This window comes from Miscanthus floridulus, chromosome 1 (assembly GCF_019320115.1).
Source record: "Miscanthus floridulus cultivar M001 chromosome 1, ASM1932011v1, whole genome shotgun sequence".
Lineage (NCBI taxonomy): Eukaryota > Viridiplantae > Streptophyta > Magnoliopsida > Poales > Poaceae > Miscanthus > Miscanthus floridulus.
Window position 1 is genome coordinate 67,783,870 of NC_089580.1, and position 23,805 is coordinate 67,807,674.

A 23,805-nucleotide genomic window follows, 5' to 3' on the forward strand; every position below is an offset into this window, starting at 1 on the left:
GATAGTGACGACGGCGGGGAGCATCCGGGAGAGGCTTGCCGAGAGGCACGTCGGAGACCCACTTGCGTGTGGGGAAGGCCCGAGGCTATCCACGGAGTTACCCGACCGGGAGCTTGGCCCTTGCGAGGGATTCCTTGCGATGGGCTCCAACGAGGACTAGGGAAAGCTTGCGCGCTTCTCGATACCTCGGTAAAAATACCGGAGTTGTCGATGGGAGTTTGCATATCTCTACCTTGCTCTTTAGCTTCCGCATTTACATTGATTACTTTACTACGTTTGCGGTAGAGATAGCAACACACTAGCAAAACCATACCATGCACATCTAGATAGTTTATCTATTGCATCGGTTTTGCTAGGGTTAGCAAAAGAGGCCATAGTTTAGAGTTAGATTTTTAAGTTGCCTAATTCACCCCCCCTCTTAGGCGTCACGGTCCCTTCAGCAACATCCGACATCCCAATCTACTTTTGCAACATTCATACGAAACCCTTGCAACATACCTCTGAAACAACTAAAACACTCGAAACATACGCTTGTAACATATGCTTTCAGCGCAATGTCACCTTGCTACTCGTCTTTGTGGAGCTCGATGCCGGCACAGAGCTCGATGCCACGGAGTGCGCGGAGGTCGTCGGTGCGGAGCTCGGCGGTGACACGGACCTAGGCAGTGACCAGGCAGGCGGATGGAGTGCGACCACGACGGGAGGCGCGAGTCTGGACGGCGGGCGAGCAGCGTTGGCGGAGTCCGTCCCGCGAGCAGGGGCGGCGCGGGCGAGCGGAGTCCACCCCGCGTGGTCGGGATGGCGCAGGCGGGGTGACACTGGCGAGCGGTGTAGGTGGAGTACGTCCGAGCAAGGCGGTGCGGGCAAGCGGAGTCCGAGGCAGTGCACAACGCCGAGTGGGCGGGGTACGTGGATGAGAGAGGCAGGCGAGCAGACGTGGGATCGCGTAACGCGGATTAGTGGATGAGGATGGGTCCGTAAATGAGTGGATGAGGCGCGTCCGGACGGGAGTCACGGGATGTACGCCTGTGACATATCATTATTGAAAGATCTCAGTGCACATCCCACGTCCCGCTGTAACATCATCCATTAGGGCTTGTTTGGATGTCATAGTTTCTAAAAAAACTATAGTATCACATAAGTGTGGTTTTATAAGTCAAAGAGACATAAAATTGTGGTTTAGGGGAAAAAAGGGTCATAAGTGGATTTTCTAAAACTACAAAGAAGACTGCTGTTTTGGTAAAACTATGGTTTTAGAGACCAAAATTTGTTGCACATTCAAACACCTAGTAGCTTTTGAATATGAAAGTATTTTTTAAAACTATAGTATTTCTCCAATACTTCAAAAATACTTTGCATCCAAACAAAGCCATCTTTTTTTTAAAAAAAATAACAGACCACTTGTAACCATCATTGTTTGTGAAATTGCAAATCACGTTTACATCAATCAGTTCTCCGGAAACGATTTGGCAATAAATATCCAACACAAGTATAGGATAACGTGACCCTGAACGCTTATGCAAAAAATTGGCTTATCCTTATGTTGAAATGTTCAATGGCTGAAAAGTAGCTTAAGCGAAACAGAACGATTGGACCATACGAGACGAAGGTGATGTACAAGGCTTGAAGTGCGACTTCGCCTCTCACATTTTCATAAATTTTGACGGAAAACGACTGCACCAGCTGCTACATCAGCATCAGCAGAACATAATGGTGGAATATGACACTGTCACCCGCCTACGCGTGTTGGACTGTTGATCAGACTGACCTGGACCCGGAGCAAAGATGGCAACGGGGCCTCGATACCCGATACCTGACGGGTATTTGATCCATTAGGGGACGGGGATGGGATCATATCTTTACCCGCGGGCATCTAAATGGACAAGAATCCATCCCCGACGGGTATAGCGGGTACGGGAACGTTCCATGTTTACTCGTCCCCGTTACCCGTTGAGGAACCCGACTATTTGAGCTGTCATGCGAGTATTAGGCCCAAAGAAGCTCAACATAGATATTTTGGCCCAAATCTGAACAATCATATATATAGTTTGTGTGTTCTAGGAACCCTAGTTCAATTTTCCCTCACCATCTCCGCCAGCAGCACATGCATGCCTGCCTCACGAGCGCTCGTGCCCCTCGCTTTCTCAGTTCGGTCTTTCTGCCACATTTGCTCGTCCTCCTTGCAACCTCGCTCCTTCTCCTCGGCATCTCCGAGACTCCGACACTTATACCCGGGTGAAGAAGAAACGTCTTCGATTGCAAAGCTATGACCCCAAGTGTCCTTGTTTATCGGGTATGCAGTACCCGTCGGGTATCTGTTACCCGACCGATGCCCGACGGGTATGGGGATGTGGAAGAATCTATACCCGAGACAGTTAACGGGGACGGGGACAGAATGAATTCTCCGTAGCGAGGAAGAGAACGTTCCGGCGATACCCTACGGGTATATCCCCGTTGCCATCCTTAACCCGGAGCAAGGCGGGCTGAGGCTCAAGTCAGTATTGAGCCCACCGAGATACAGACGGCTTGGCCAAGCCAGATATACGAGGACATTTTGCTCAACAAAAAAAATATACGAGGACATAAGGTATGTATTTATGTATGTATGGAGTTTTTTTTCGAGATCCAGTTGCAGACGCAAACGTTCACATACACAAGCGTACACTCACCCCTATAAACGCACGCACGTTCTAACCCTATGAGCACCTCCGAAGAACTGGGTTGGACCAGCAAATCTTGAGATTGACGAAGTCACCACAGACGTCTCGTTGTCGAGGGGCACGTCGCCTACCACTGAAAGAATATAGTGCTATTAAATTAAATCCTGGAATAAATTTAGAAAAATACGAGCACTCATGTCAAGTCGAAAACTTAAATCCGGATGGACAGGTTCTACCACACGAAACCCAACCAGCTGAGCTACGCTCAGTTCGCTACGTATGTATGAAGTTATGCATATATTATGTTATGTTATAACATATATCAAATTTAATACTTTCTTCAAAACATAAATAAACTTGTACTCTCTCTACTCAACAATATTAACTCTTTGAGGTTACACTCTTTTCATTAATAATAATACAGAAACAAATGGTAGTTTTTCTACAAAATAGCACTGGTTCAAGTTAAACAAATTCAGAGGGAGGGAGGGATAAGCGGAACCAGTCCCACCCGTGCAGTCAACCGGAGGGGATCAAAAGCAGAGGAGCCTCTCCTGGGATAAGGAGTGCATGTGTGTAATGCCTGGAATCAAATCATGTCGGACCCGGAACAACTAGAGATGTCAATGGCCCTCCTATCTCCTATTCTCAATGAGAAATTTCTCTATTAGGGGATAAAGATGGAACCAATTCTTCCCATACGGGAACTTAATAGGAGAAAGGTCATCCCTAACAAGGATGGGGATTGGTTCTCACATGAGCAAGAATGCCGCTGTGTATAGGTGTGACAAGGATTGGCGGTTTTCTAGACCTGTACGAGAAGATTACCTTCTATCTTGAGGAGGATGCTTGTGGGTTGTCTTACTCCATGGGTCGATTTTTTTTAAAAAAAAATTTGACTAGTTATATAAAAATAGTATCAATATTTATATCTCTAAATAAATTATCATAAAAGTACAGTCCACAATCAATGTAATGATGCGTATTACACATCATAAATATTAATATTTTTGTGTATATATTTAGTCAAACTTAAAAAGGTATAACTCCTTGATAAGTGAGACGTGCAATTATTTTAGGACGGAGAGAGTAATCTTTTAAATTTAAAACTTCAATTTTTGAATTTAAACAGCAAGTAGCATATGTTACTGGACAATAGCAATAAAATATCTAGTTCATATAAATCACTATGCATGGTACTAAAGTACCAACATCCCAGAAAAATATGAGATACCAGAATAAAATATGATGGATGTATAAAAGGAAAAGTGAATCACACCAAGCCAAAGGAGTGAGATGCCTATTGAATCAGATAATGGAGAATGGATATAGTAGACGAAAGAATGTTATAAATTGAATTAGAAAATAATATCTCGAAAAACAATATGGCAGTTTATAAACGGCATCTATTGATTTAGTTGCCAACTTGACATTTAGTCCTAAAAAAATATTTCAATGTTCAAACACTAAGCATTACCAGAACAACGTTTGGACATGGTAATTTTGAAAAAGAAAAGAGCAAAGAGTTGTGGTGTGTCAAATTTTCATCAAAGGCGTAGAAATTAATTGTATGTAATGTATTAGAAACCCCAGTAACCACTTTCTTGTCATTCAGCATAGATATGATTTTACTTGTTGTATTTCCAGGAAAGAGCAAGGCTCCTGTCTCTGTTCTCTAGAAAAATCAAAATTGATCGGTACATCTTGAATAGCACTTCTGCATTTACATAAACTAAGAAAGATAAAGGTTGAGGCCTGTTTGGAACAGAGGAAGAGAAATAGAGGAATGGGGGAAAACGCAGGAAAAGAATAGGAATATAATGGGAAAAAACAGAGGATTCGAAAAAATATAGGAAATATGCAGAAAGAGGTGTTTGGAACGTAGGAATTGTAACACAGGAATCTTAAAGGATAAGAATGATAAAAGGTCATTTGACACCATGATTTAGTATCAACTAACAGATATAGATGTATTTTATTTGTCTCCTGTGACGACATAGTGAACCCAGTCCATCCATAGGTCACCACTCAAATATGTTCAATAGAGTAATAAAGGATTCAACGGATCCAAATTCTTTGTGGGGTCTAGGAGATCGAAAGCATACACAACAAATCTGAGGACCCACCATGACCAAAACCATGTGGTGTGTGGTTTGCCACATGCACCTCACTAGTAAAGCACTATAGCATGTATATATGAGATTGCCAGAGCACCAAGGGTCGCAGTCGAGGGAATATCCTAGCATTGGGGAAAGAATATTCTCCTAAAAAATAATTGGCACAATAAAACAAAATTTTGACCTATGGTTTTCCCTGGAGATGTGATGTGCTATCAATCTAAAAGAAAAAAAAATCAATTATACTTCAGCAGTTCAGCTAGTCTTAATGGCAAACCTGTTACGTACAGAGACCCTGAACTCTGAACTTCTGAAGTAGGAGCAGCATTTTATTATATACGTAGAATGTAAAAGCCCAAAGCGTGGGGTGCCACAACAGTGCAGCATAAGTCAACTGAGGCGAAGTAGCAATGTCCAATTCCCAGTCCCAAACTTAGTTGTGTGCCATATCTGAGTTATAGTTATGGCAATTTTCAGTCATAAATCAAACAAGGAAACAAGATATCCTACTTTTCAGCCTGCTGCCTGCCTAACAACTGTTATGTGTTATGATCCATGACTCCATGTAAGGATGTAACCTTGATGTAAACAAGGGTCTCTCGAGACAACATGGGGGAGAAAAAAGGAAAACCAATGTCTAATTGTGGTCACAAACAGAGGCAGTAGTGCTCTGCATCAACTAAACCGGGGAACCAGATTAAATTATAGTGCATGTATTGCATTCAATCTTTTTCTTTCTTTGTCTTTAATTTGTCTGGCTCTTGTTGGGCTTCATCTCTAGTGTACCTCTACTTTCTTCAGACTAAAGGTTTTGTTGCCGTCATTGTTGTTAGATAACAAATTAACTATATGTCCCATTAAACTGTCAAATTTTATGTTTCAATGTTGACGTTCGAAGATGGTTCCTCAACATATGCAATGGAAGCCCTTAGTTCTCCAAATCCTCTTACTTTTAGGAACTGGCAAGCTCCACCTCCACAAACCTACAGCTACTCTTTTTTTTTTCTTGAAAAAAAAATCCAAAGGTGGCAGTGTCCATGTTATGCTACATGGCAGCATTTATTACCAAACCCACCCACGCATCAATTCCAGTATTAAGTAGATCAATAGTCCCATTTTATTTGATACCTTAGCATTCATGCATTTGAGATAATAAAGACTGAACTTTTGGAAAATACAACTAGATTATTCGGTAATAATAAAGTAAAAACAGTAGGAAACTAAGGTGAAATCACATCTGAGACCACAAAAAAGGTCAATGTCATCATAGAATAGAAAACTAGAGCACATTGGCACATTAGTTTTGCTGATCGTAATGTTGAATTACTAATTATAGAAAATTAGAAATAAGTAGGTACAGTTCCAGTATTCATACAACAGTCAAATGAAATAGAACTATCCAGGAAGCTTTATATATCCACAACCACTAGCCAGCTACATATTTCACAACAACTGGAGTGTAAAAGAAAACATGCCGCATGTAATCTCTTAAAACTCAAAGTAGATCATGTCAATGTCTTAAAAAACTAGAGTGAGGTGATTATCACATATTTGCACGTCAAAAAAAAACTGTAGATTGCCAGGTATATATACCCCTTGTAAGTTGGCAAGCTCAAGGACAGCTGCCATGCCATCAGATGATATGCTCTTGGTTATCAGAAAACCTTTATGTAAGAGGTTGTGCCTTTGTGAAAACAAATACTCCCCCACCACCAACTGAACGACCCAGGAGCATATCACGGTCAAGGTAAGAAAGATAATATAATCCTCCAGGTGATCGTCTGACATTTAATTCAGTTTGGTAAATACAAAAGACGGGGGACACGAAATGAAGAAAATTAAGCAGTGTGGAAAATTACCTTTCAGGACCACTGACAGGAACTTGAGCTCGAAAGGTTTTAAGGAACTGCAATATCTGCACAAAAAGTTCACTACATTGGAATCTGAAACACTTGTCCTATGTTAGATGATAAAGATTAAAGAAATACAACAAACATGGTGAAATTGCAAATGTTAATCGTAAATAATAATATTTTTTACTTTACATCTCCTTTTTGGCAGTAGACAACAAAAGAGATAACATGTGGCATGCTACAGGAACTAGCAGCTCTTGAAAGTTGAAACTAACAGAATTCAGACCAATATTATGGGACACATGAAATGTATACCAATGCACATATTTGTCAATGACCAAGAAAGAAAAAAAATAAGATTTTATGAAATCAAGGATAATATGCAAGTCAATCAATTATTTGATATAACCTGGCAGGCTGGCATATACCTGAAGGCTCAAGAATGACCGAGGAAGTATAGCAGGAGCTATTAGTGCCTGCAGTTGCTCGCTAATCTTGATATTTTCAACAGCGACCTGTTATACAATGGATTATAAGTTCTAGCAACTAACACTCAAACCCTAAGGTCACAAAAGAAAGGAAGATAGACACTGTTTTTCTTGAACAAAAGAGGGCAAGATCGTTGTTGTTCAAGAAGGCTGAAGAGTTGAAACAATGAGTTTGGGTCAGAAGTCAAGTGTCAAATGTTTAAGCATTATAGTACAGAAGAGAAAACAATAGCCACATCTAAGACCAGCCATGGCTCAAAACCCCTGAAAAGCTTAATGGCCAAAGAAAACTAGTGAAAAATCAAATGATAATGCAAGAACAAGCTGAACGCTCTAAAGGGTTTAGGTTAAGACAGTGGATGGTATAACCAAAAAAAGGGAAGAAATTTCCAATATTGCACTTGTATGAATCAAGTCAGTCCCAGGAAAAAAAATCTGGTTATATAGCATCATCTTGCATGTGAATTGAATCATGGTCATGGAGAATGCTAACTTATAATATAGCTTAATCATTGATACAAGAGTCCCATATAACAAGCAAATACATCATTTCTCATGCTGTTCTTCTAACAATGGAAATTGAATGTTTCATCATGAAATTAGCAACTCTTCGCTTTGCATTTTATCAAATGATCATATTTAGCTATTCCTGAAAAGGAATTACCTCCTCAAATTGAAGAAAGATATTGCGTTTAGACAGGACAACAAACTTCGCAGAGACCATCAGTGTTGCACCTTCTTGCTCCTATAGAGATTGCTAAAAGAATCAAACATGAAAGAACTGAAAACATGAGGGCTAAAAAGGCTGAAAAATAAATATGGTACATCATAGCATGCAAAGAATAGGAAGCTAAGCTTAGAAGATGCAAAACATGTTTTGTAAGAAGTTAATTTCTTCTATGTATGAAATACAATTATGATGTACTTTAAAACATGAAAACTAACCAGATTCTGAAAGAAAAAATGACCTTATCAATGAAAATATGAAACCGCTGAGCATTTTATGATCATATGGAGCAAACAGCACACCTCCAACTATCATACTCTTTATATATTCCAAGGTCCATGCATTTAAGTACAGCAGCAGCTGTGCTGTCAAGATAAAGAAGATACTCCATGTATATGAAGGTCACTATTTCTGTTTTTAATTAAATGCAAGTGTTCAAGGTGTAGCTGGAATAATCAAGCATGTCAAGTTGTTCAGTTCAATATAAAAGCACAGTTAAAAGGGAAGCACTCTTTTGGATGTGGTCTGTGCAAAGTGAATAATATTCATACTGCAGAAAAATACAGTAGTTGCAACTCAAGCAGCTCTAATATTTGAGATCAACTGAATGCCAGCTATCGGCAACTGGGGAATACTCAGTGGCATCGCAGCACAATTCATTGGCTGCACCAAAGCGCCGGAAATCTGCTCAATCTAGCAAACCTGGGCTCCACCCAAGTGCAAATTCTATGCTTGGCTCATTATCCAAAATTGCATTTGGACTTAGGACAGACTGGCGCAGCACAGCCGGTCGCACAGTCAATGTGCCCTATCTGCAGGTAGACATCTAAATAAAACCGCACATCATCTTGTGACTGAATGCAGGTACACCAAAAGGGTCTGGTGCTTTGCAGCCTCCTGGACGGCCCAACCAAACCTGAAACCACAAAAATGACAGGCGAGCGATTCGGCGCTCGATTGGTGGAGCAAGATTACCAACACGGTTGACATCCCGCGAGAAGCGATCAGGAGCTTCACCCTTTTAATTAATATGAGAGATATGGAAGGAAAGAAATGAGAGTCTTCAGGCATCGGGAAACTGAACATGGAACACCCCCAGAGGTACAACAGGCCATAGAATGGTTACCTCCAGCAAGTTCTCGATGCTCCACCTTACAACGTTCCTCACAATTCCACCATCTGATCGATCTTTGCACTCGAATTTCTGGTATATTTGCCCCACCTGCATATATCCACAAAAACCACCCTGAGTCCCTGATCACAAGGCTCCAACTCTTCTCCCTCAATTTCTCAAATACGATTGCCAAGTGATAAACAGTGAGAGGAAAATGAACTATCCACTACACAGATAAAGCATCTTGTTGATGTACGAGAAGTTAAACTCTTAAACTCATCATCTCTAATGCCTCAAGTGCTAAACCTAACAAAAGACGACAAACATAACAAAAGTGTATTGCGCTTTTTAGCAATAATTCTCAGTATCGAACATTTAAAAACGTGGAGGTTGGCAATTTACTGACATTTTCAGTCGATCTCAAATGTGCTGGCATCTGTAATTGATTGCTAGGTGGTGGCTTTAAGTAGGCATCCAATTGCAACGACGAATTAGGACAGATCGCTGAACACACGTTGTTAGTTTAACCTGCAGGGGTGGAAGCCTCTCGGCCGCCTCGAACAGCACAAGCACGTCTGACGCCGATGTGTAACACAGCCTCCAGGTGCCATCGAGCGCCGCGAGATCTAGCGGCGTCCCCTCCCCGGCACCGCGCTCCTCCACGGCCACCTGCACATGGCACACAAAATCAATCAAACCCAGCACAGCGTCACAAATGCCGCCGCGTTGCGTGAGTGCAAATTGTTAGAGAGAGAGCGGCCGATTAGGCCTCCTACGTACGACGGCCTCCTCGATGGCAGCGCGTTGGTCGGGCCCCGCCGCGAATCCGCGCCGCGTTTCCTGAACCGCGCGCAGCAGTTCGTGCTTCCTCCGCTCCGTGTCCGCCTGCGAGACCATAGCGTCAGAAGTTGTCGGGTTCTCGTAAGGAGGGGAGGACCTCGTGGTGTACGTACGGTGGTGGGCGAGGAAGCGAGTGGAGCCGCCGCCGCGGCGGTGGCGACGAGTCTCTGGCAGAGACGGGGCTCCCGCAGAGGGCGCGAGCGGAGGCGGGAGGCACAGGGCGGAGGCGGCACATGCGGTGGTGTGGTCGGGAGGCGGCGGAGGGATGAAGGGGCGGCGAGCGCCATTGCTCCGCGTTGCTCCTCCGTGCAGTGGATTGAACTACAGTAGGATTCTAGGAAGCGTGGCGCGGGCGCGAGCGCGCGGCACGGGCACAGCCGCGGATTGCCCTTTGCCCCTCGCCTTCCTGACATCCTTCATCTGCGTTCGCTTCACTGAGAGCGCGTGGTGCGCCGTGCACCGAGCGGCCAGCGCGTACATGGGCCGTGCGCCGTGTCACACACCCAATTCTGAGTGCCTGCAATCCCGATGTCAGTTTCAAGAAAGATACTGTATTTTGCTATTTAGAATTATATCCCTTCCGTATTAATACCAATGCTTTTAGTGAAAAAAATTTATTCCTATAATTCTTCAATTAGATTTCCAAATATTAACATTTTTTTATTTAGAGTTTCTTGATAGCTAAAGTTGAAAAGCAGAAATGGCTTTTGAGAGTGCGCCATAAAAAAAAACTATTGGATGAAAAGATATAAAGAACATTTTTTAAAAATAAATAACTCTCCAAATGAGAACTTAGAGAGTGAGCTTAAAAAAGATTCTTAGAGATGTTCAATTATTTCGTAGCTAAATATACGCTATATGTAGATAAATAGCAAAAGTTTTGTATAAAAAACAAAATAATTTATTATTTGAGACAGAGAAAGTACTCTATAAAAAATAGCTAGTATAACATAAACTCAAATTTTGCTAAATTTCTTTTTCGAAAAAAGATCCGCGCGATCGTGCCGCCCAGACAGACGCGAGTGTGCAGGTGCGGGCATGGGCGGAAAGCTGGACTGCTGCAGGGCAGTGCCGCCGCCGGCCCGCAGAGTGATCGTGAACAGCTTCTAGTCTAGGCTAAAATGGACCAGGCCGATAGCCCATGGCAATTTGGGCCTTTTGGAGGTTACACCACATGTCCACAACCACACAGATGGGGGATAATCCCTTGCCAAAGCCTTCGTTTCTCTGAACAACCTTCGTCTTACACGTTTGCCATTAGGAGCAATCTTCACCATATCTCTCGTATTACATCTCCTATAAATTATTTATTTAGGAGAATATCCTAAAATCAATTTAGAAAATTTAGAATATTAGAGAGCACTGCTATAGCATACTCCCCCGTCCCTAAAATAGAGTCGCTATGGAAATCGTGCTGGTCAAATTTTCTCAACTTTAACTAGATTTGTAGAAGATGCGTGCAACATTTATATCTCCAAATAAGTTTATTATGAAAGTATATTCAACGATCTACCTAACGATACAAATTATGTACCATAAATATTAATATTTTGTTTAATATATTTGGTCAAAGTTAAAAATTATTGACTTTTTGGAAGGTGAGAATGAATATTTTTTAGGGACAAAGGGAGTATTAACTAAAACATGTCTCCTATACTTTTTTAGATAGGAGAGAGGATTAAGAGCTCTTGAAAATTATAGGTATAGAAGATAAGAGATCTGTTGTAACACTTTCATCCTCTCTGTTCCAAATTATAAGTAACTTTAACTTTTTTTTGTATATCTATTTTACTATGCATCTAGATATAATATATGTCAACCTTACAAATTCAAAAACCCTTTATACCGAGTTACTGACCATTTTCTCAGGATGCATAGCAGAAACGGACCAGGATGCATAACATTTTTTCTTACAGACAGACGAGGTAGGTACCAACAAAACTTCATGCGAAAGAAAAGCATCCACTACTTTTGGTCACAGTTGTCAAGTACTACAATCATTACAAGGTATCCAGCAAGGCAAGATTGCTGTAAGGATTCGCCTTTAGTCCAAGACCTTAAAAAGATTTCTTCAAACTGCAGATGGAAGCTGTTCAAACTGCAGCTTAATGGAAGCTGCTCTTGCTGCTCTTCAATCTGCCATATCGAAAAAGTTGGTAAACTGCAGTATCTCAGTTTGATGTTATTGTGTCTGGCTCGGTCCTTCTCGCAAAGTGGTAGCGTCAAACTTCTCTTCCACCAATTTATGTTCTGCATGACATATAGAACAAATATAATTGTCAAGCAGAGGACAAACATCACCAGTTCAGTGGAAAAGAAATGCACATATCATCCTGGATGTAACAACCATAAACTAGACTTTGCAGAAAATCTCAAGGTGCAAAAATGCTTTATGTTGGCATACTAGAACAGAATGAACAAAGAACTACCTCTCCTCACTCAGTCTGAAGAGCAAGAACATCATTTGTTTTACATGAGCAAAGAGACTGCCTTGATTTATGGCTTATTATTTCCAGTAACAGATGTTGTGGCATGACAGCAAAAGAAACCAAGTTCCCGACATGCTGACATAGACCTGAAAATGTGATCCATGGCTGTCAGGGTTTCTGTAATCATCTAGTATGCAACATGCTCTTTTAATTTCACTTAATATGCAACATGCTCATAATTAAATGCATACAAGAGGAAGAGGTTCATGTATCAATAACAGTTGAGCCTAGTGCAAAGATGTAATATGTAATCATGTTCTGACACTGCTACATATGGCTAGTCAGTTACCTGGAAAGCATGCTGCTCAGCTGCAGCTAAACAGTATGCAAGGAGCCGAGGAATGAGAAGAGACGCCTTTAGTTTCTTGCCACCCGACAATGAAAATAGAATCAGAGATGTTCGCCTGCAAAAACAAAACAAAGCAAATTAATTAACAAGTGAAATTAAGTTAGCAATATAGTTATATAAAAAGAACAAAACATTTCCCAAAAACGATTAGAACCTGGAATGGTCCTGCATACAACAAATGTTAAGGGGAAAAACAAGACAAAAAAGAGCATGAGGAAAACATTAAGGTTAGAAACATAACCTGTAAAAAAGAGTTAAGCAACAGATAGAATTGAGCTATATGAGAACAAACCGTAAATGATTCAAGCTTGATTAGGAACTTGTCAAGCAAAACACTAGTAACAGCTGTACAAAAACTTCAGTCAGCAAAGTCAAGTCAGTTCCCTGTGCCTGGATAACAGGACCAAAGAATCCTTCACAGATTTACATTGACGGACAAATGTACACCGCTCAACCATAGTTTAAAAGGCGGTTAGGCGTCCAGGCGAGTGCTTGGTACGCCTAGGCCACAAGGCGCCACTGTTTCCCAGGCGAGCTGGGTACGCCTGGACGCCTTGAAAACTATGCGCTCAACTATATTAAATAGCATCGACGAATCAAAATTAGAAGGAAAATTAGTTGAACATAAAGTAAAACACACAAAATAACTAAATCGGAAGTGTGAAAAAAAGAGAAGCAACGAATGATTGTCTGAAAGTAGCACTAAATCAGAATAGGCGCTCAATCAAAGTTCACGAGTTACAACAAGGTCCCATGAAACAGAATAGATACTACATAGACATTTATTCGGTGCATCTAAGGAGTCTCATATCCCTTCATATAAGTCTACAAAGAAGGAAGCTCTTTATAGTTCCATCCTGTAATCGAAGGGAAAAGGGGTAGACAGAACGGAATTAGGTGGCTGGACGAAGAAAAGGAAGTCTCATTAACTCTAGCTCAGGTCCATGCCATCTCCAACCTGGCTCGGGATTGGAGACACAGCAGAGTAGGACCTCTCGAAGGGGGAAGGATGCAGCTGTGCACCACGCCTGCGCTTAAAGGAACAGCCTTCATTGCTGTCCACTTCATGCTTCCTGCGGATACCCCTCACTGCTTGCTGCTCCAATGGAGAGAGCGGAAAAAACTGCCCACTCACTCGGCAGAGCGAGTTATGGTTGTCATAGAGGATCCTCTGGTCACAGTTTTTGTCGCAGATGTGAGTGGTTCCAGTCAGTTTGCAACGGTACATGTTCCCGAAAATGTGCTCGTTCTGGCACCTCTTGTCACACTTGTGACTAGGGTTTGACCCTTCTGTGTTAAGGATTGCGGACAAGAAAATCACATTGCTGGGCTCAGCAATCACAGATTTGCCAAATACCTCCATTGCACTGCCGCAAGAAAACTCTTCACAGGCCCCTTTCAGTTTCTGAGGTCAGAACTTTCTGCAACCCAAAACAAAAATTTGCTTCAGAGTTCTGTTTGGGAGCTATTGAAATGACCACAATGTGCTATTTCTTTATGCTACTGCTGAGCCAACTCATCTGAGTAATATGTGGAAGAAAGGTAGACCACTGTGCTTTGGCAATTGTATTATGATAATAGGCAGATTAACCAACAGTGCTGTAATCTAGCATAATTACAAATAAATTATAGCACAATGATTTCGCGCCAACTTTACCCAATTCTCCACGTCATAAACCTGTAAAAGTTCACTCAGGCGCCTGACACTATAATATGACATAATCCACTGAAATTCATGCGGTTTGGCCAAATCTGTAAAAGTTCATGGTACCAAACCCGAATCTGAGCTCCGGATAGGACAGCTGGCATTGAACCTTGAACGATTTTAAAATTATCCAAGTAGATAGAATCTCGCAGATACAAACAAAAACAAAAGGACCCTGACAAGTCAGCACGCATCCCTTTCAACGATGTAGGTGAACCAGAAACCATCCCCACCAAAAATAAACAAACTTGGACCCAGAAACCTAACTGCCCCACTACTCTCCTCCCTTCCACCACTGCAATTTTACTAGATCTGAACGGTAAAACCCTCCAACCGACAACCACCCCCATCAACCGCAATAAAATCAAAATAATTCCTCCTATAGCGGCGTCTCGGCGTCCAAATCCACGACAAACGCAACCGAACGATTCAGACTAACAACAGCTAAACCAAAATCAAGACGGAGCATGCATCTTCGTTGCTCGGAACCAAAATATTCGCGAGCAAAAAGCCTCTGTCGAGTAAAAGCTACGGAACTTACCAGCAAGGTTTGAAGGTGCAAACCGAGGCAGGAAAGGGCCAAAGGGGTGGGAAGAAACAGCAGGAGACGCCGCGTAGGGCTTGGCCCCCTTCTCTCTCTCTCGCCCTCTTCGCTTTCTCTCTCTACGCCCGTGAAACGCGACCCACGCAGCCAGCAGCAACGGCCGGGGAGGAGGAACGGGCCTGTATTATAGGATCTGTGGCCTCGGCCAAATGACCGAAATGCCCACACATGGGCCGAGCGGCTTGAGATATCGACACGAAGGACGAAGCTCAGTCGCAAGTGCACGCGCAGTGTCCCTGGCTCCCTGCACCAGCGGCGGCTCAGATTGGCTCGGCTCATGGCTCGATCAGTGGGCCCCGCCTCCGTTAGTTTAGGCCAGTCTATGTGAGAGCTTCTATCATAGTTTTATTTATATTTAATGAGCTGCCACATAAGCGTTTTTGATAATGTGGTAAGATTTTTAATAAGAGAGAGAAGAAGTGAGTTTTATGGGGATGAAACTCTCTTGGCACGAATACCAACTCTCTATGAGTCAAGAAATTAAATGTCTATGAAACTATAGAATGAAACTCTTCATTGAAAGTGGGTATTTCATTCATGTTTCCTCTCATTCTACATGACGTGGCAATTTTGAAAATAATGCTATGAAACTCTCCATTGAGACTGGTCTTACCCATGCCAGACATCGCCTCGTCCTTGGTGTCTCCGGAAGTTTATGAAGCCAAAGCTACGAGCAAGTTGTTTCATCATTTCATGGCAATCACATGACAAATGGACTTTGTTGATGCGACCGTTGCAGGAGGGATCCATTTGTCAAAATCGGTAGAATAGTTGAAAGGTCCTAATAGCTACAGAGGGTGAATAGCCTATTAAATTTTTCTACAACAATACTTAGCAAACCGGTTAGACAAATATGAGGTGAAGCAAATGTTGTCTCTAGGCATACAAGGCTAAGTCACTACTATAAGTTAGTTAGCTCTCAAAGACTAACTAAAGAGCCTCACTAACCAAACCAGACCGATACTTGCTTGACCTCAAAACTAGTTACACTAAAGGACCAAGTTACACTAAGAAAGGCAAATACACGGGAAGGATGGAGTGTTATACCGTCGTGTAGAGGAATGAGTCAATCACCAATGGAGCCAATTAATCACAAAGAATGAATGCCAATGAAGACCAATCACCTCAGAATTAAATAATGACAATGATTTTTTTACCGAGGTTCACTTGCTTGCCGGCAAGCTAGTCCTCGTTGTGGAGATTCACTCACTTGGAGGTTCACGCGCTAATTGGTATCACACACCAAAACCTCAATAGGGTGCTGCACAACCAACACAAGATGAGGATCACACAAGCCACGAGCAATCCACTAGAGTACCTTTTGGCTTCATGAGCAACACTCTAAGTGAAGCAGAGCTGTGTTTGGAGAGAGTGTTTGGCAAAACAGCTTCACCCAGTAGAACATAGGAATAAAATTACTATAATACCCTTAGCTCATTTTTCTTTTTTTTTATTTTCTCACTCATCGTCTTCCTACGAATCTTCCCGATGCAACGTCGCGCCCCGCGCTAGCGTCCCATAAACGGCACATCTCATGGTGGCCCACGCCCCCACAACGGCGTATCTCCCGGTGGGCCATGCCCCCACGGCGGTGCATCTTCCCGATGGGCCGTGCCCCCCACGGTGGCGCATCTCCCGGCAGGCCGCACCCTCCACGGCGACGTCCCTCCCGGCGGGACACGCCCCCCACGACAGCGCCACTCCTGGTGGGTCGTGACCTCCACGGTGGCGTCCCTCCCGACGGGCCGTGCCCCCCATGACGGTGCCCCTGCTAACGGCTCATGCTCGGCCACCGCTCCTCGCCGACCGTGCCTACGGCGAGCCATGGCGCCGACAGCTATGCCCCCAACGGGCCAAGCCCGATGATTTGTACTTCGGCGGTTGTGCCGCGGGCGAGCCACGCCCCAGTAGGCTACGCTCCGGAGGGCCGCACTCCGGCGAGCCACGCTCCGGCGCGTTGTGCCGTCGCTGGCTGCGCCTGTAACACCCTCAATGTTACACTGTAAATCTTTTGCTAAAACATATCATGAGCATCATATTTATGTGTTAATGCATGTGATATAGTGTTTGGATCAAATTCCGTAACTCGAAACGATCAATGAAAACGCGAAACGAAAGTTAATTTCAGTCATGTTATATTACTTAGGGTGTGAAACCAATTTTCATTAAGCGAAAATGTATAGAACGCATATACGAAACTTTAATAAAGCTTGAAGTACAAGGTTTGTAGATGACGATGAAATACACGCGGTCAAAAAATGAATTCACTAGCTAACTGGTCTAATAGCTTGGAAATCGAATTCGATGCGAATTCGATCAAGACTTAGCAAAATTCTTAAGTTGAAAACGGTGGGACGATGCGATATTAGTGTATTAAATTTGGAAAACTTAGCTCATGGCTTGTGCTATATTTTTGCTCAGTGGGTTGCATCAAAGTCTGTACTTCCTAATGGTAGCAAGGTTAGTTTCGTTAGGGCTTGGCTTGATCACTAATTAATTGCATTGGAAAGCTTAAAATAGTTAACTTGGCAGCCTAGCCTTAGCTCTGGATAGCAGTTGGCATAGCTAGCTTGGCAGTCTTCTATCTCCCTCTCCACTTCATCTTGGTTCATGCGGGTAGGTCCTATTAGCAGCTTAATCAACCCTCTTTAGCTTTGCTGTGATGGATAAGCTTTGAGCAGGCTAGTTAGGGAGGAATTGGTGCTTCAAAAGTCATGCAGCACACTCTGTTGGTTAGCTGGCCGAGTGGTCGCGGTCACCGCACTGTTGGGCGTGCTTCGTCACGTCGCGCGCATGGTCTGGTGCGCTGGCCGGTCGAGGCTGTCCTGGCCTGGCTGTGGCCTGTCGCTGGCATCGCGTCGCCGCTGCCACTGCTACTGCGCGCGCCCACTACGGCCGACACATGGCCCCTACCCGCTCCTTCGCCTTGCCCATGAATGGCACTATGTGTGGCCGTACTTGGCCTGCTATGGCCGGCACATGGCCCCTGCCCTCGCTGTCGCCTTGCCCTGATTTGACGCTGCGCTTGGCCCAACTCTTTTATAGCGCGTTGGCGTGTGGTGGCGCTGTATGGGTACGCTCACCATCATCATGTGCATCTTGCCATGATAGGGACGGGTCGAGCTCTACCTACCTCCCTCTTTCATCACCTCCGTCCGGTGAGCCAGTTCACAGCGCCTAGTCATTCCCGCGGTTAATGCTTGAGCCAATCAAGAGTTGGGAAGCCTAATTTAACGCCAAGCCCGTCTGCTGCCATGGTCGGGCTCTGTCGGGTGCCAATTTGGGATTTCCCCCACCGCCGGCCACCATAAGACCGAACTGAGTCATCCCCTAATACACCCCTCCTCCGAACCTTAGCGCCCACTCCAATCGCGTCTGTAGCTTCGCAGTGACCCCCTCAGTAACCTGCGCGCCTTGGCTGAGCCACTACCACCACGTGGCATGGCCGTCGTGGTTGTGTCCACCGTGGGACGCCGCCGAGCTGCTCGGTCCGCTAGTGGCCAGTTCATCTCAGGTCTTCTCTGCCTCAACCATCACCCCTTCTAAGCTCATGGTAGGACCTTGGTGCTGTAGCGCCCCTTAGTTGGCCCTGTAGTCGCCTGTGCTTGCCGATGTAGCTTCGCCACCATCGTGAACCGGGCTGTTGTGGCCTTCGCCGTGGTTGGCCATGTTGCGCTACCCCGCGAACCACGCCAGCTCCACCCGGGCATCCGCGCTAACCTAGCTTAGGTGCCCGTCCCCTCCCAACCGCCGTCGAACCCTCACCATGGCTGGCGTCGCCGCTCTGTGCATCGCGTGCACCGTAGCACACCTAGGGATCCCGTAGTTGTAAAGATGAAAACATCAGGGTGCTAGATGCAAATCCATGACTCGGTTAAATAGTGTTTGAGTTAGTTTCACAAATAGGAAAGAGAACGGGGGCTCTTTAGCAAAAGAGCTAGCTCGCGCGTAGGCTCCGCCGTGGGCCGTGTAGCGTAGGCCGCGTCCACGCGCCGCAAGCGTGGGCCGCGCTTAGGCTGGGCAGCTTGGGGCCGTTGGCCTTTTTCTTTTTCTAGGAAAATTAGAAATGTTTGTTATTTTATTTTCTAAGCTGATCTTTGGTAATTAATATAAAATCTTGTAAAAGTCCAAAAATAGTGAAACAAAATTTGTTAGGTTCACAAAAATATTATCTATCTATTGGTGTAGTTAGTTTACAGTTGTCTGTGATAGTGATAGATTCATTAATTTATTTAGGAAAGTTTAGTATTATTTAGCTTAATATTTGTAGGAAATTTTGTGGCAAATTGGTGATAGATTTAGCCATGAAATTTTTACAGTAGGTTTATGTCGGGTTCATAAACCTAGGGTCCCTCACGGACCGGCTTCCCAATAAAGGCTTGGCCTAAGCAGACAACACGCAACTCATGGGCCGGCCTAGGTGAAAGGTCCTAATGGCTAGAGGGGGGTGAATAGCCTATTAAAAATTTCTACAACAACACTTAACAAACCGGTTAGATAATTATGAGGCAAAGCAAGTGTTACGCTAGCCTACTAAAATAGCAAGCCACCTACCACAATTCTAGTTTATATAGTTTCTATCCACATAAAAGCTATGACACTACACTAAGTTAATGTGCTCTCAAAGGCTAACTAAAGAGCCACACTAACCAAACTAACAAGCTCTCACAACTAGCTACACTAAAGAGCTTGACAACTAGTTTGCGGTAAAGTAAAGAGAGTGAGCAATTTATTTATACCGCCGTGTCGAGGAAGGAGCCAATCAATCACAAGAATGAATACCAATGAAGACCAATCACCTCGGAATCAAATGATGAACACAATAATTTTTTACCGAGGTTCACTTGCTAGCCGACAAGCTACTCCTCATTGTGGCGATTCACTCATTTAGAGGTTCACGCGTTAATTGGCTTCACACGCCAAACCCTCAATAGGGTGCTGTACAACCAACACAATATGAGGATCACACAAGCCACGAGCAATCCACTAGAGTACCTTTTGGCTCTCCACCGGGGAAAGGTCAAGAACCCCTCACAATCACCACGATCGTAGCCAGAGACAATCACCACCCTCCGCTCGATGATCCTCGCTGCTCCAAGCCATCTAGGTGGCGGCAACCACCAAGAGTAACAAGCGAATCTCGTAGCGAAACATGAACACCAAGTGCCTCTAGATACAAACACTCAAGCAATGCACTTAGATTCTCTCCCAATCTCACAAAAATGTTGAATCTATGATGGAGATGAGTGGGAGGGCTTTGGCTAAGCTCACAAGGTTGCTATGTCAATGTAAATGGCCAAGAGGGCGAACTTGAGCCGGCCACGGGGCTTAAATAGAAGCCCCCACAAAATAGAGTCGTTATACCCCTTCACTGGGCACAACACGGGGTGACCGGACGCTCTAGTCATATCAATCGGACGCAGGACCTCAACAGTTGATCGCTCGATCTCTTCAAATGTTGATCGCCCGATCTCAACGGTGATGACCGGACGCAGTAGCTCAAAGTGACCGGACGCTGAACCCCAACGTCCGGTCATTTCCAATAAGCATCTAGAGATGAATTTTCACGACCGGACGCGTTCGGTCATGCTCGACCGGACACACCCAGCGGCCGGTCACTCAGTGACCCCTCTATCCACTGCCACGTCAGTAGGACCGGACGCACCCTATCAGCGTCTGGTCACTGAGTGACCCAGCGTCCGGTTAGAGACCGACGCTGCGCGCCCTCTGCTGCCTCTGACCGGATGTGCTGGTCCAACCGAGACCAGCGTCCGAACCTCTGTCTTTTCTGTCTATGGTGTCGGTGAAATTCCTAACCCTTGCTCAAATGTGTCAACCACCAAGTGTATCACCTTGTGCACATATGTTAGCATATTTTCACAAACATTTTCAAGGGTGTTAGCACTCCACTAGATCCTAAATGCATATGCAATGAGTTAGAGCATCTAGTGGCACTTTGATAACCGCATTTCGATATGAGTTTCACCCCTCTTAATAGTACGGCTATCAAACCTAAATGTGATCACACTCTCTAAGTGTCTTGATCACAAAAAAAATAGCTTCTACCATTTATACCTTTGCCTTGAGCCTTTTATTTTTCTCTTTCTTCTTTTCAAGTTCAAGCACTTGATCATCACCATGGCATCACCATCATCATGTCATGATCTTTATTTGCTTCACCACTTGGAATGTGCTACCTATCTCATGATCACTTGATAAACTAGGTTAGCACTTAGGGTTTCATCAATTTACTAAAACCAAACTAGAGCTTTCACCAGGTATCTAAACAACAGGTCAGAAGGGCGATCCAATCACCGACCGGAAGGTCTGGCCGAGGAGGAGCGGCACCCGTTTTTAGACTCCGGTCCACCTTTTTGACTGGAGGGCTCACTTCGGTCTCCAGGCCACCTCCGAATGGCCTCTCCGACCGAAAGGCCTGGTGAAGGGTCGAGATGGCGACTAGAGAGGGGGTGAATAGTCTTTTCTAAAACTTAATCGCGTCGGCTAACCGAAACACATGCGAAATTATAACTATCGGTCTAGCCAAGACTACACCCCTCAATCTATGTTCTCTAGCACCTTCCAAAGATACTAATCAAGCAACAAAGGTGCCGGGCTAGCTAGAGCTCACCTAACCAATTTTAGGAGCAAGGTCACATAAACCTATGCCACTAGTACTTTAAGCAACAAGGGAGCTCCTACACATGCTAGTAAGCAAAAGCACAAAGCCACCTTACTAGCAATGCTCAATAACAAGGCAACCAATGCCAAATTAGAGAGCACAATTACTTAGCTACACAAACTAAGTAATGTGACTAACAAGGTTACACAAACCAAATTAGCCACGCAAGGGAGCTACTTCTATGCTACACAAGCAAGAAGGTAACTAGTAAGCTACACAAGCTAACTAATTACAAGAGCAACAACACAAGCTTAATGTATATGAAAATAATCGCAAGCTTGTGTAACAGGGATGCAAACCAACGGGAAGAACAAGGTTGACACGATGATTTTTCTCCCGAGGTTCACGTGTTTGCCAACACGCTAGTCCCCGTTGTGTCGATCGCTCACTTGGTGGTTCGGCGGCTAATTGGCATCACCCGCCAAGCCCGCACGTCGGGCGCCGCAAGAACCTACCCCAAAAGTGAGGGTAGCTCAAAGACATGCTTTACTAAAGTTGCTCTTCGCGACTCCCGCGGGGCGAGCACAATGCCCCTCACAAAGCACTTCTCTGGAGCGCCACACAAGCTTCTTGCAGGCATCGACGGAGACCACCACCAAGCCGTCTAGGAGGTGGCAACCTCCAAGAGTAACAAGCACCACCGGCTTGCAACTCGATCACCTAGTGCCACTCGATGCAACCTCACGATGCAATCGCACTAGAATCGCTCACTCACACAATCGGATGATCACTATCAAGTATGTGTGAGATGAAAGGCTCCTAAGTAATCTCAAGCATGGACACAAAGTCCCCCAAGGTGCTCAGCTTCCAAGCTCTCAGCCAAAGGCTGACCATGGCTTCTATTTATAACCCCATGAACAAATAGAGCCGTTACCCCTTCACTAGGCGTTTTTCAGGTCGACCGGACGCAGCACCGGACGCTGCACCGGACGCACTGATCGCGAATACCGGACGCGTCCGGTCGCTATACCGGACGTGTCCGGTAGCTGTCTGACCGCCACGTGTCCTACTGTTGCCTCCAATGGCTCTCTGACAAGACGACCGGACGCACAGCACAAAACGACCAGACGCTCAGCTGCTGCGTCCGGTCGAGTCCAGTAAGCCCCCAGGGCCGACCGGACGTGACAGTTAGAAACCGACCGGACGCTGAGCCTCAGCGTCCGGTCGAGTACAGTAAGCATCCACCGACGACCAGACGTGTCCGGTCACACCAGACCGAATGCTGCCAGCGTCTGATCGACTGCTCTGCCGAACACTGCTTTCTCTGACTCACACCGGACGTGTCTGGTGTGGCGACCGGACGCGTCCGATTGCTGAGTACGCCGCCAAATACCGGACATGTCCGGTCACCATACCGGACGCATCCGGTCACTCTGTAACCAGCGCGACTCACTCGTTTTCATCACCAACTTCTTCACCTTTGCAAATGTGCCAACACCACCAAGTGTACACCATCATGTGTATGTGTGTTAGCATTTTCACAATCATTTTTCAAAGGATTAGCCACTCAACTTGCCACGCCACTTGATCCTAGCGACGATGCAAAGTTAGATCACTCGAGTGGCACTAGATGATCGATATGCAATCAAGTTTGCCCCTCTTGATAGTACGGCCATCTATCCTAAACCCGGTCACAAACTTCTCTACACACCTATGACTGGTGAAATGAAATGCCCTAGGTTATACCTTTGCCTTGCGCATTCCATTCCATCTCCTCTAATGTCGATGCAACACATGCACCAACATGATCAACAATGATATGATCCACTTCATATCATCACGTGATCATATTGATTCATCGATCTTGACTTTACTTGCTCTTCACCGTTGCCATCGTCCATCGGCGCTAAGTTGTCAGTGTTTTGGGTCCAGTGGATCCTCAACCGACTAGTGAAAGTGTACTGTGTGCCCCTAATCTCGGATGGTGATGCAAAGAGACATAAGGTTTATACTGGTTCAGGCAATAGGTGCCCTACGTCCAGTCTTTGAGAGCGATCTTGTATTCCTTGCACCGAGGTGCTTGTAGTAGGGGTTTACAAGCAGGGCGAGAGAGGGAGCTAGTCCCAGGTCTCTGCGTAGAGTGGCGTGGGTTGCTTGAGATGTTGATCTCTCATAGTGAGGAAGCGTATGTGTTATAGAGCGTTGTGCGTTGCTCGTGCGTGTGTGAGTCCTCTCTA

The 23,805-nt window shown here is 44.8% G+C and overlaps 1 protein-coding gene and 1 long non-coding RNA gene across 7 annotated transcripts; both read right to left on the reverse strand.

Moving 5' to 3' along the window:
• Window positions 1-2,573: 2,573 nt before the first annotated feature.
• Window positions 2,574-10,294, reverse strand: LOC136535577 (probable plastid-lipid-associated protein 10, chloroplastic). Of its 4 annotated transcripts, XR_010779015.1 has the most exons (9): window positions 9,913-10,262; window positions 9,740-9,844; window positions 9,488-9,628; window positions 8,972-9,067; window positions 7,783-7,863; window positions 7,059-7,145; window positions 6,637-6,692; window positions 6,371-6,558; window positions 2,574-2,793 (listed from the first exon to the last, which is right to left on the reverse strand). XR_010779015.1 is itself a non-coding variant. In XM_066527888.1 (8 exons), exons 1-8 carry the CDS (start codon window positions 10,210-10,212, stop codon window positions 2,697-2,699), a joined length of 963 nt encoding a protein of 320 aa, XP_066383985.1. In that variant the 5' UTR covers window positions 10,213-10,271; the 3' UTR covers window positions 2,574-2,696. The 4 variants fall into 4 exon arrangements, 3 of the variants coding, with proteins under 3 accessions (XP_066383985.1, XP_066383973.1, XP_066383995.1); XM_066527888.1 differs by lacking the exon at window positions 6,371-6,558 and having other exon boundaries at window positions 9,913-10,271; XM_066527876.1 differs by lacking the exon at window positions 2,574-2,793 and having other exon boundaries at window positions 6,091-6,558; window positions 9,913-10,260.
• A 1,223-nt stretch (window positions 10,295-11,517) lies between these two features.
• LOC136535593 (uncharacterized) lies at window positions 11,518-15,048 on the reverse strand. Of its 3 annotated transcripts, XR_010779017.1 has the most exons (5): window positions 14,884-15,048; window positions 13,995-14,058; window positions 12,578-12,692; window positions 12,229-12,374; window positions 11,518-12,049 (listed from the first exon to the last, which is right to left on the reverse strand). It is a non-coding gene; the product is annotated as an uncharacterized lncRNA (long non-coding RNA). The 3 variants fall into 3 exon arrangements; XR_010779018.1 differs by lacking the exon at window positions 13,995-14,058 and having other exon boundaries at window positions 14,884-15,045; XR_010779016.1 differs by lacking the exons at window positions 13,995-14,058; window positions 14,884-15,048 and having other exon boundaries at window positions 12,578-13,568.
• Between the last annotated feature and the right edge of the window lie 8,757 nt (window positions 15,049-23,805).

Bases quoted from the DNA above. Each gene is read 5' to 3' on its own strand.
- LOC136535577 (XM_066527876.1), bottom strand. From the start codon at position 10,212: ATGTCAGGAAGGCGAGGGGCAAAGGGCAATCCGCGGCTGTGCCCGTGC. The intron at 7,146-7,782 runs GTAATTCCTTTT...ATTGTATAACAG, and splicing joins TCTTTCTTCAATTTGAGGAG to GTCGCTGTTGAAAATATCAA. The intron at 6,693-7,058 runs GTATATGCCAGC...CTTTTTGTGCAG, and splicing joins GGTCATTCTTGAGCCTTCAG to ATATTGCAGTTCCTTAAAAC.